This window comes from Penicillium verrucosum, assembly GCF_028828655.1.
Source record: "Penicillium verrucosum strain IBT 35672 chromosome Unknown utg000001l_segment0_segment0, whole genome shotgun sequence".
Classification (NCBI taxonomy): domain Eukaryota; kingdom Fungi; phylum Ascomycota; class Eurotiomycetes; order Eurotiales; family Aspergillaceae; genus Penicillium; species Penicillium verrucosum.
In genome coordinates, this window is record NW_026643210.1 from 3,528,784 (window position 1) to 3,542,350 (window position 13,567).

Here is a 13,567-nt window from a genome sequence, read left to right on the forward strand (position 1 = left end):
ATTTCTCTTAATTCATTATACAGCAATACAGCAGGTACACCACGACATGCTTAATTGGAGTGAAGAATATTTCTCTTATTCCCGGAGATGCTTCGTTATTGGTTGCTGCGAGCTCGTACAGTTTTAGTTTGCAATTGGGAAGACTCTTAGCGACATCTATAAATGCGGCCCCTCCCGTCAAGTGGCCGACAAATAAGCGAACCATCATCCCCGAATCCCCATGGTAAGTAACGTAACTTAAAGGGTGCCTAGGAGAGTGTGGAGATATCATGACGCCGGGACGCAGTATACCATACCCATTTGAAGTAAACGAACCAAGCTATGTCGCCCATGAGGCTGCCACGAGAAAAATCAAGGCCTAGATGTCCCCTGGAAGCTTGTTCAGGTTAGGACTTTGAGGGCATGGAGGGGTTGGCGGAGTGGATGAGTGGGTCGTAGAGGGCTCGTGGACGACGACTGTCGACGGAGTTCTCAACATGTTGCAGAAAGTATGTTTCTAATTTAAACCCTGAATTGAGTCTGAAGTGAATCTGAAGTGAGTCTGAATTGAGTCTGAAGTTCCTGGGGGAGCAATGTCTGCCGTTTCTTTTAAATACACCAGGGCTTCAGTCTGACCAATCGTTCCCGTTGTACGACCTGTTGCTGCACCATCCTTGTAACAGATCTGTCCGGCTTGTGGATCGAGGTTGCCAACGAGGCCATGCGTTCCAAGGAATTTTGACTGATGTTTTTCGGTTTCCATGACGAGGTCGGCCAGTTCTCGAGGCTTATACCACTGACCATTTGCCCCGGTCCACTTGTCGTTAAGAGAGAACAACGCAAAGTCACTCTTCCACCCATTGATTGTTGTACCGATATGGCCATACTCCACTTGTCCACATGACTCATCCCATCCTCGTAGCAATCCACCAACACGGTCATGATCTGCATTCTCGATAGCGGCAAGGAGTTGACTGAGGAGGTCGAGTCGTGCCGGTGTTTTCACAAGCGATTCGTTGGATGTCTTGAATGGCAGAACAGGATACGCAGTTAGGGCATATATCTTCTGTTCAACACCGGAAGGTGATAAAAACACGCCCACCGAGCCTTTTGATTCCTGGTCCATAAGAGAGACGGACTGACCATGAGAAATATGACCATGCTCTTGTACGGCACGTGGTAGGGGATTTTTTCGAAGCAGGCACCGTCTTTCGCTGAGTTCCAACTTGTTTAGCCCCGGTGGTTCCAGGAATTGCTGCGCCTTGGGGACATCATCCATTGTGTGGGAAAATTGTGCCTTCGTAACAACAACAGGCACTTTTTCGGAGGCAAGGAAAGCATCAAGGCTTGTTGTATCGTCATCATCAACATAAAGATAGATGCAATCTATCGATAGCCGGGGCCAGCCAAACTTGCAACGAGTAGCCACTACGGCCCTTGCAGTATTGCTGCCACATGTATGGGAGATCTTCATCAAAAGGCTGAACTGGTTGTAGTTGAGATGGCACGAGAATCGTTGGCTTCGGCAAAACTGGGAAGAGTAACTCCGCCTCTCGAGGCTCAGCATATTCAACGCGGATACTCCCTTCAATGTAGAACCCATCGCTAATTAATCTAGGGGAGTAGTTAGCATTCGCGATCTAGAATAAGGTGGCATTGACATACCGCTGGTTATACCCCTTTGGGCCATCAAGAATAGCCATCGATGTCCAAAGACTCGGTGTAGATGGGCGGTCGTGAAATGTGCGAACGCCCCACTTGAGTAGCGTAGTCATTGTTTGTGTGTAAGACGGATGGGGATCCAGGCCGGGGGGATAGGAGCTGGGGCCAGGCAGTTGTTCAACGGTAGTGCTATCCTGCAATCTTGCTTCCTTGCCCTCTGCTAGGGCTCTCACCGCATTCAGAATATCTTGGGAATCAGGCGATCTCAGAATCTCCTCAACCCTCTCTGCGAACTCGCGTAGGAATGCCGGCTCGTCCATTCTTAACCGTCGAGATGGTATCGTCACAGGGGAGGCGAGCCGCTTCCTTTTCGCTCCGACTGGGATGGCCGTCTGAGGTTGGGTTGATACGTCAGCCATGATAGTACAGAAAACTTGGAGTAGAGAATGAGGACTGAACAGACATACAGATACAATCCCAGGCTATCTGAGGGGTAAGGTACTGGGAGTAACAGGTGTAAAAAGGGCAAGCGCGGTTTTGAGGCCGAAGGCCGAAGTAGAAAATAGAAGCCCGAGTCTTTATACGGTCTAGTGGGTGTTTTGATGCCCCGAGACACCTTTAAGCAATAAAGGTGTAAAAGAAGTATTCATCACACAATTCAGTGGGTGTTTAATTAGATAATTAGATATATTCAACCTCACGTGGTAAAGAAAGAGTGTCTACCCACGATTGGGTGCTTATGACAGAAATCTGTGGTACCTAGGTACGAACAATGTATGGCATGGATGACCGATGTTGAGGACTCATAACTCAAAAGACGAAAAACCTGGTATTTCAACAATCTGTACGGTAATGATGACTAAAAGTAATATATGGAATACCTACCTACCTTGGTAGGTACCAGTTACTCGAAGTTATATGATGATTGGGGTATAATACCCGGTTTCAACCATGGCGAAGGGTTGGCGTCATGAATACAGTGGTCGATCCTGGTCGTTTCAGCTCAAGCTGGGAAACAAATTGACAGCGAGTCAGGAGAAGAGAAGAGATCAGCAATGCAATGGAATTGAGGCTAACTGCTGATGGTTGATCAATCTCTGGATGATGAGAAGGGGAAAAGAAGAAGAGAGAGGAGAGGAGACTATCTGGTTATTGACCTGTGACAGTTCTGACAAACAAGGTCATGTGCCATGATCCCAACACAAATGCACAGTGGGCCACATGTATTGGATTTACTGTTCCGTACCTATACCACTATTCAACCCAACGAGTCTCGCCTCTGCGGTACCGTTCAGGCTTTGACACAACCCGTAAAAGTGTAACGGGTTGCACTCATATTCAAATGTTGTAGCCCGGACCCCGGCCCGTGCAGGCGTCGCACCTAATTCTAATCCCCGTCGAGAGTTGACGGCCGTCAGATTTTGGAGCAGAAACTTGAGAATTGTAGCAATAACATTGATTTTATCAAAGTCAAATACGCACTCAAAGCCCTCTCTCGTCCCTCGACATTAAACGGTAAAAGATATAAAAGAGGGTGCTGGCTTAGACTACTCACTCAATCGAGGAAAACACACGTCGCTTATGCTCGTGTTCTATTGATCCTCGGTTCCCCGCCGGTAGGGTATTGAATGGGATGGTACTGCTTAGTACTTCGCCGCTGAGAATTGTCGAATCCCTGATCTCCGGTGGGAGAATGAACCCTGCTTTGATTAGAGTCCACTCCCTGTTCCATTTGGATCTGGTGTGCCATCTGGTATTCGTGTTCTCAGTCACATTGGCAAGGAGACAGGACTGCTGGAAATTCTGAAACACTACTGCTAAGGCGGTCGTATCCGACGGGCGACCTAAACAGAGGGGGCCCCCAAAGTTCCATCCGCTGGGGCGATCTGACCATCTGTATGCCACAGCAAAAACACGTTGCATGCCTTTCGGATTTTGTCCCAGGAGTAACCTGTCCCAAGCACGGATGCCCTGTGGAACAGACTCGAGTCGATGACACCGTGAGACTTCCTCAAGCCTCCAGTGCTCGTGTTTTGAGCAACGACATAAACATCCTGCCCATTTAAGGCCGCCGAATAGCTCGCCCACCCCGTTACTAACGGATAGCCAGCAGCGCTAACGACATTAGGAAGGGAAGGACCTGAAATCAAACACAGGTCGTGATTGTAACCGGCAGGGTATTGTTTGACATTGCTTAGGGTATCGTACGTGTGGGTTATAGTTCCGATCTAGTAGAGTTAGAAGTGTGATGTAAGTGTAGAATTGACTTAGTAAACGTACCATTCTGTTAGACGATGCAAGTCATACTTGCTTACCAACCGGGTTATTGTCGGTTAGCATTTCCTTGGCCATGACCAAGGCACGATCATCTTCTCCTACTTTAAATTGTAGATACCGTTGCAATTTCCGTTTCGCTTTATCGACTAATATATGAAAAACACTCAGCCGATTTCCAATTTCGGGCATAATAAGTGCAAGGGCACGCGTGCAAGCATTCTTTTCTGGGTCGTCAGGTGATTTTTGCTCCAGTCTCTCCTGTCGCGAACCCATTAGGTCCGATATTTTGTAAGAGCTGCAAGGCGGAGGCGAATATAGGTATTCCTATATTGTAGTCTCTCGTAATTTCCCCGGTCTTTGTCGCCAATTGCCTCGGCCAAACTAATGCGGCTTCTTATTTCAGCAAGCTCATCACTTTCCAAGATAGATTCTTCGATCCTAGCGGGTAGGTGACTAGGCAAACCATTTTCACGGAATTGCTTATAACCTTAAAAGTATTCGATATAGCGATCGTCTTTCTCCTCGTCGAGGATATAAGCGATAGTATCGAGGGACAAATAGTAAGCTATATAGCTAGTTTTATAGGTGCTTTTGTCTTTATAGCTATATAGTTATAAAACTAATACTAAGCCGTATCGCCCTATAAAATATAAGTTTATATTCTAAGAATTATAGGCAATCAGAAGGCTATACTATCGACCTTTTTTCTAAGCGCTCGGCGGATATTATATATTTTTAGATCTTTAGAGTAATTTAATTTCCTAAAGATTTAGCGAAGAAAGTAATAGAATCTTTCTATCGTTAACGTTAAATCCTAAGCCCCTTATATAGTTACGTTCCGGAATACCGGCTTCGTTATACCTCTAGCTTAGGGGAATTTTATCCTCTCCTACTTATAACTCTATATAGGCTAAATCTTTAAAGGTATTAATTCCGTAAAGTATACCTTAGCTAATAGTAATAATAGTAAGAAGCAGCCCTAACGTAAATTAAGGCCTACTATAATCACGAATACTTATACTAAAGCTCTAGGGTAAGTTAGCGTTTATAGAATAGAAGAATAAAATAGTATATATTAGAGACGAGATTATTAACTTATATAGTATACTCTAGGTTTCTATTTTTTTTAAAACTACTATTTATTAACTCGCTACCTAATATTCTATAGTTCGTTAGAAGAAGTAGAACGAAATAAGACGAGGTCTATATACTATTAGGTATTAATAGCTAGATAAAATATATAAATTAGGTTAGATATATCTTATAGCGAAGACCTCTCTTATACTATTATTAATTTCTAGGAATAAATACTCTAACCCTTATACTAGTAAAAAGATAAAGCTATAGAGCGAATAGAAGAAATTTTTTTATTATTCTATAGATAAAGACGGGATTATCGACCGTCTAGATTAAAGATATAGTATAAATATAGTCCGTCTTAATAAAATTAAACTTTTCTTTTTCCTTTTTTATAATAACTTTTTATTAGGTTAGAGTTCCGCTAATCTACTATAATAGGGTTAGCCTTAATACTTAAAGCCTTCGTAAAATAGGCTATACTAACTCCGTACGTCTCTAAATGTAAGAATATACTGTTTTCAGGTGTAAGGCCTATCAACCGGGTAAGATACGTTGGCTTAGGAGGAGGAAACAAAGGTGTATTGGGCTATGTGTGCCAAGACTAATTCTTGCTAGAATTCAGGGGGTTCCGGGGGAACCTAAGATTAAAAGGAAATATACGTACTAAGGTTCGATACCGATTAGGTAACGAACCCCGTACGATTTATATACGTATTAGAAACTTCTATAAATATATATATCGCCTAAGTTCCTATTTTTATCTTTAAAAGGATCTTTATCCTTTATAATTATTCCCCCTTCTCTTATAAAGATATCTATATCTAAAATAGATTATAGCTATAAAATATCGGGGAGATATTAGTAATACTCTATAATAAAGGAGCTATAATTAGAATAGTTCCGAATCTTTATCTAGTTTTTTCTATATCTTTATAATATTAAGGCTATATAGCTATAGATATATTTATAATAGAGAATCTTAATTTCCTAATTATCTTCGATATTTAGTATTAATTTTATTATATCTATTATTCGTAAAAATCGAATCTATCTAAAAAATATATAATATATAAACTATCTTTATTTAATAATTATTTATTTTACTCTTAGAATAAATACGATTTTATTTTCTATTTAATATTTTTTATATAAAGCTAACTCTAAAAAATATTAATAATATAATTAATAGAAGTTAATATATAAATCTCTATTAAAAAGAATATAAAAAGATTATATTAAATTAATTATAATTCTAAAATAGATAATCTAATATTAATTATCTATAAATAAATATTATATATAAGATATAGTATATTTTTAAAAGATAAATAAAAAGATTATTAATTTAAGTAAAGACTTTAATATTATTTATAAAGTATATAAGTTTAATTATAGATTTTTAAATAAAAACTAAAAAGATTCTATAGAGATTAAAATAGATTTTTAAAAATTATATACTTTAATAATAATTTACTAATAATCTATTTTAATATTATAGCTATCTTATTAGTTACTATATAATATATCTAAATCCTATCTTATACCTTTTTATTTTTTTAATAAAAAAATAATAGAAATAATTTTATATTAAATTAAGATAGTATCTTTAGATAAAAAATAATAATTTTATTATTTAGACTTAAAATAAATATAATCTTTTAATAATAATTTAAAATATATATATTAGATACTTTAATCCTATAATATTAGATATTATTCTAAGAGATTTAATAAAAGATCTAATAGATTCTTTTTTTATTTTATTTTTTAAATTATAAATAAGAAGATTATATATTAATATTATTTTAGATTTTAGTTTTTAATATATAATAGATAAAAATAAAAGATATAATTTATATTTTTAGATTTAATCTATAGTTTTTTATTTTATATAAAATCTAATCTAAATCTTATTATATTAATAATCTTTAATTTTTTTTTTTTTTATAACTCTCTATCTTCTTACTTTTTTAGATTTATATTTCTCTACTTTTTTATTATTATTTTATAGATTAATTATAACTATATCTCTTATCTATTATTTATTATATAAACTATACTCTCTAATTTTATACTAATATATCTAATATATAATATATCTATATATTTTTATATATAAGTAAATAGATATTAATTTAGTATCTTTTTAATTTTTTATTATCTACTACTTCGCTAAAATATATAATAAAAAGAATTATTAATATTATAATAAATTATATAAGTCTTATAAAATAATAAATATTCTAGACTACTTTAATAAGAATTCGGTACTAAATTATATTAATCTTATTTAGATTTTTAAAGATATTAAAAAGAACTACTATAAACTTTCGATATACTTATTATAGATTTAAGATTTTTAGATAAACTCTAATAATAATTTTAATAAAGACGCTAAGCCTAATATTAATAACTAAAATACTATAATTATATTATAGTTATCTTATAAGTTAATTATTAATATTATAGTATATATTTAGTATCTTATTATAAGCTTTAATAATTTTATAAAGTCTTATTATTATATTTACTCTCTTTTTAGTATCTATATATTTTAAATAAAGTATTTTCTTTTATATTTTTAAGATTTTATTTTAATTTATTCTTAGGCTATTAAAAATACTTATTCTTAATAGATTTCCGATTATAATTTATTAGTAATTCCTTTATTATCCGTTCCTACTATTATTACTAAATATAAGAAACTTATAAATAAGACTAATTATTACCTTTATTTATATATAACTAAAGAGTTAGTATATAGCTAATATATTAAAATAATTATCTTTTAAAAGGATATATAAGAATTAGTCTAGATTACTTAAGATAATTCTTAGATATTTAATATTATAAGATAATTTTTAAAGATATATCTAGCTATATTCTCTTTAGATTTATAAATATAATAGACTAGTTCTAGTTTTAATTTAGTAGCTATAATTACTTTTAGATTTTCTTCTTTTTTAGAGTTTTTTAATATTTTAATATAATTTTTAGCGTATTTATTATTATATTTTTAAATATCTATTAATTATATTCTAATAGCTAATTATATTATTTTATTAAATAATATAATTTATTTTTAAACTAATAATAATCCTTAATCTTTTCGATTTTTTATTTATTATTATCTACTAGTTCTAATAATAGTAATTATTCTAATTTACTTTTTTATTAATATTATAGCTAAAATAAGAAGATAAAGAAAATATTATAGATCGCTATATATTAATTAGAAAATAAAAGATAATACGCCTATTTTCTAATATATTTAAGGATTTTAAAAGATCTAATTTATCGAGATAATAGCTTCTTTATAATATCTTTTTTTAATTATAGGTTTTTTATTAATAAGACTATTAGGTTATTCTTTTTAAATATTATTTTTTTATAATATTTATTATAATAAAATACTTATATTTTAATTATTATTCTCTATATTTTTTATAGCTTTTTATAAAATTTTATAAGCTTTTAAATTCTTATTAAAGCTATTAATATCTTCTTTTTAATACTATTATCCTTAATATATATTTAGAAGTTTAGATTAAATCCTAATAAAACTTAAAAAGACGATATTCTAATTATTATATTAATAGTATTATTATAAGCGAATTCTATAATATATAAAAATATAGATTATATCTTTTATTATTTATTAATAAAATACTAAAAATAGTATTTAAATATTTAATTTATTCTTTTTATTTAATTATTAGTCTAAAGATAAAATACTATCGAATATCTTAGTTTTATTTAGGATATATAATATAATTTTAATTAAAATCTATTTATAAAAACTAATCTTTAATTAAATATAATATTATTTAATAGTCTAAATTATAATTTAATATTTTAATAGAATAATTTAATTAATTCTAAAGTATTTATTATAATTAAAACTAGAAAGAAAAAATATTATTTTAAAAAATAGTCTATAATTACTAAAATTATATTAATTATCTTTTTTTTCTAAATTAATTAAGATAAGCTTATAATAAAATCTATTAATAATTTAGTAAAAAGCTAAAAAAGAATTAGTAGTAATTTAAACTTACTAAAAAGATAATATCTTAGTATTTAAATAATTTAATATACTATATAAGATTTTATATATTTTTTTATATCTTTTTATAGATTAATCTAATAGAAATCTCTTTTAAAAAGTTCTTTAGTCCTTACTCTCCTAAAATAGTCTATAATAGGGTTATTATAATATATTATTATTAATTTTTAATAAATATCTTTTTTTTTTAATATATATAGATATTTTTAATACTTAAAATAATCTAAAATATTAATTAATTAATTTTTATTATTAGATTTCTAGGCTAATATATTATCTTTCTAATAGATTATTTTTAAATTATTTAATTAAAGTTTTCCTATTTATTTAAAAGTATTTATAATAGTAGTTATATTTATAAATTAGATTATTATAATATCTTTTAGATTAAATAAAATATCTAATTTATTATATAGCTTTTTTTATTTAGACTATAGATCTATATTAGTATCGATATATTTTATTATCGATCTAATTAAGTTATATCTTTAAGATTTATATTTTTAATCTATATTTAGAACTTAGATCTTTATAATACTTTAGATTATTAGAATCTTTAATCTTTTAGTCTTTTTTAGAACTAAGATCTTTTTATTTATAATTTAATTTTAAATCGGACTAATTAATTTCTTTTTTATAATTACTTATTTAGAATTTAGAATTTTAAAAAGCCTATTTATAAGATTTATTTTTCTAGGCTTATATTTTATAATAAAGTTAAAAAGTATTAAGAATATATATTAACGTATCTATCGGCTATTAAACTTCTATTAGATTATAAATATATATAAATTAATATAATCTAATAATATTTTAATAAGATACTTACTACTATTTAGATAGTACTACTAATATTAAAAAAAGTAAATAATAGTAAAAAGCTCTTAATTTAAAATAATATAATTAAATTTTAAATCTAAAAATTTCTTTAATTAAAAAGCTACTAGATATTACTAGCCTTTTAAATCTAGCTATAAAAATACGCTTTTTATATCTTAATTTAAAATATCTATTTTTAATATAATATACTTCTCTAAATTAAAATAATATAATAAAGATACTAATTAAAAAGTAAGTTTTAACTACTAAAATATTTATAATTTAATTATATTTAATTATACTTATTTTAGCTTTTTATTATTTTTATTTTTTTTTATTATAAATATAAAAAATAAAGATAATTAAGAATATCTTTTTATAAAATAATAGTAGAAATTATAAAATCCTAAAAAGATCTAGATATTATAATAGCTTTTTAATTCTTCTTATTTTTAGATTATATAAATATAATTTTAGTTTATTTTTATTCTTAATTTATTTATAATAAATCTTAAGAACTTAATCTCTTTTTAATAGAAAGTATATTTTAATAATTTTATATAAAATTCTATTTTTTATAGTCTTTTAAAGATTTATCGAAGGATTTTTATATAGGATTCTTAATTTTTAGTAAATACTAGGATATTATCTAAATAAACTATATATATTATATTAATTAGCCTTATTAATATAATATAAATATAGCTTTAAAAGATAATAAATATATTAGATAATCTAAATAATATAATTATATATTTAAAATAGCTATATCTTATTTAAAAAACTATCTTCTATTTATTATCTTTTTAAAATTAAATCTAATAGTAAATATTTTTAATATTAATTTTACTAAAAAATTAGACTTCTAAAAAATAATTAAGAATCTTTAAAATAAAGAATAAAAGATACTAATTCTTAATTAATATATAATTTAACTCTTTATAATTTATATATAGCTATAAGCCTTTATCTTTCTTTAAAATAAAAATAATAGAGGCGCTTATAAAATTTTTTAATAAGCGAATTCTTCTTTTTTTAATATTATTAATTAAATAAGCTTATAATTTCTTAAATTTAGTTTTAGATAATAGATAAATCGGCTTATAAAAAAGGGTTTTTCTTTTTTTAAGTTTAATTATATAATCGGATATTTTAGTCCTTAGTAGAGTATCTACTTTTTTATAATTAAATATATTAAAAAACTCTTTTAACTTAAAAGATATTTATATTTAATCTATATCTAATATAGTAGTATTTTTATTTAGTAATTAGATCTTTTTTAGTATTTTAATTAATATATAAATAATAGTAGTATTTCTTAATTATTTTATAAATTTATAAAGATTTTAGAATTTAAAACTTTTTATCCCGAACTATTATTTATTTATACTAGGATATAAAATTATATTAAATTTATTTATAAATATTTTAGATAGAAGTATAAGGCTTTTTTTTAATTTAGGATCTTTTTTAATCTTAATATAAGATCGATTTATTATCTTTTTAGTTTCTTTAGAATCTCTAATTATAAAAGATATCTAATATATATTATAAGTATAGAGTTATTCTAGAATTATACTTTTTAATAATAAAGATATAAAAGATATAATATATAATTTATTTTCTTTAGCGAACTTTCTACTAATTATATTATATTCTATATTAATATTTAAATCTATATATATTTTAATATTATTATATATAATAATTAATATATAAAGATATATTATAGTCTTAATAAATAGATATTAAGTTAATATATTAAGATTTACTCTAACTCTTTAACTTTTCCTAATTATCTAGAATCTTAGATTTTTAATACTTAGATAATAGATTAAATTAAGATTTTTTAAGAATAATCCTAAGCTTAATAGTTTTTATCTTTATAAATAAAATAAATATTTTTTAATATCTTTTTAGTATTATTTTTTTTTTAAATTATATATTATTTATAAAATTTTATAAATTATCTTAATTATTTAATTTATATCTTTAGTTTTAGTTTTAGATTCTAAAATCTTTAGATTATTTTTTATCTTAAGATTATTCTTTATTTTAAGAGGTTAAGATTTTAATATAAAAGTAATTTAATATTAAATTAGTATAATTTCTTTATCTTTTTTATCTTAATAATAATAATTTAAAAAGTCTTTTCTTAACTTCTAATATATAAAATAGATATAATAAAATATAAATATTAGCTTTAATATTTTATCCTAATTTATAAATAAAATATTATTATTAATAATAATTATAATATCTTAAAAAGATTTCTATAATTTTATAAATAAGATCTAAGCTTTTTATTCTTTATTCTAATTTAGAAGATAATTCTCTAGTGATTTAAAATAGTTTTTAAAATTATAAAGATTTTAATAAGATTTTATTATAATTTTTTAAAATTAGATAAAAATATTAGTAATAATATTATAAAAGTTCTTTAAAAGTATCTTTATCTATTTTTTAAATATATTTTAATCTAATATCTTTTTAAGATATTTTTATTTATAAAATATCTATTTTCTTTTATAAAAGATATATAAATAATTTATAATAATAAGGATTTTTTAGATTTTTAAGATATATTTTTTTAGAGTTTTTTTAAAAAATATTTTAAGATTATTTAATTAATCCTCTCTCTATTTTATATTAAAATCTAATTTAAATTAGTTAATATCTCTTTTAATCTCTCTTTTTTAAAAAGATTTACTTTCTATAGATAAGTTATAATAATTCTAAGATCTTTTTATTATTTAATTAAAATCTTAAAGTTTCTCTTTATTTTCTATAATTATTTTTTAAGTTATAAGAATATATTCTTATAATACTACTTTAGCTTTATATTCTATAATCTTTTCTTCTAGGCTTTAAAGGATTTCGTTAGTAATATAAGAACTTTCTACCGCTATTTTAGTAATTTATTTAGATAGATCCTAAGTAAATATTTCCTTTTATTCTTCTATAGATAGAAGTATTTCTAATTCGCTATCGGTTTAAATAAGATACTCTAGCGTCTTAGTATTATTATACGAGCTACTATAGGTAATTAGGGGAGCTATTATATCTTAGGTAGTTAAAGAGGAAGAATTAGAATTATAAGAATATACTATTTTTAGGTATAAGGCCTATTAACCGGGTAAGATACGTTAGCTTAGGAGGAGGAAATAAAGATATATTAGGCTATATATACTAAGACTAATTCTTACTAGAATTTAGGGGGTTCCGGGGAACCTAAGATTAAAAGGAAATATACGTGCTAAGGTTCGATACCGATTAGGTAACGAACCCCGCACGATTCACACACGTATCAGAAACTTCTATGAATACATATATCGCCTAAGTTCCTGTTTTCACCTTTAAAAGGACCTTTATCCTTTATACTAAACAATCCTCCTTAGTAACCGTATTTCCGGTAGCTATCTTAAAGCTACCGAAAAATCTCTCGGCGTATACTAAAGTAGTAGTCACTATAGGCCTTTTATCTAGGTCGAGACGCCCTTTAGTAGAATACGTATACTATCGAATAAATTCTTTAATTTAAGTAATTTCGGGCGCCGGGCTTCCCTTTTCTAGCTTATAGCCATCGGATACTCTTCCGCTTTCAATCAAAAACCTAAAAAGTTAACAAACAAGTAAATTAGGGAAAAGCGTTATAAGGCTACTCACTCGATCTAGAGCTCGACG

The 13,567-nt window shown here is 27.3% G+C and overlaps 3 protein-coding genes across 3 annotated transcripts; all 3 read right to left on the reverse strand.

The window, feature by feature from the left end:
• Positions 1-496: 496 nt before the first annotated feature.
• Positions 497-1,258, reverse strand: N7516_001328 (uncharacterized protein; the record flags this gene model as incomplete). Its single annotated transcript, XM_057214050.1, has 1 exon — positions 497-1,258. One exon carries the CDS (start codon positions 1,256-1,258, stop codon positions 497-499), a length of 762 nt encoding a protein of 253 aa, XP_057075933.1.
• An 85-nt stretch (positions 1,259-1,343) lies between these two features.
• Positions 1,344-2,060, reverse strand: N7516_001329 (uncharacterized protein; the record flags this gene model as incomplete). Its single annotated transcript, XM_057214051.1, has 2 exons — positions 1,344-1,593; positions 1,645-2,060. The coding sequence occupies 2 exons, from the start codon at positions 2,058-2,060 to the stop codon at positions 1,344-1,346; spliced, it is 666 nt and encodes a 221-aa protein (XP_057075934.1).
• Positions 2,061-3,485: 1,425 nt separating this feature from the next.
• On the reverse strand, positions 3,486-4,191 carry N7516_001330 (uncharacterized protein; the record flags this gene model as incomplete). Its single annotated transcript, XM_057214052.1, has 2 exons — positions 3,486-3,869; positions 3,949-4,191. The coding sequence occupies 2 exons, from the start codon at positions 4,189-4,191 to the stop codon at positions 3,486-3,488; spliced, it is 627 nt and encodes a 208-aa protein (XP_057075935.1).
• Between the last annotated feature and the right edge of the window lie 9,376 nt (positions 4,192-13,567).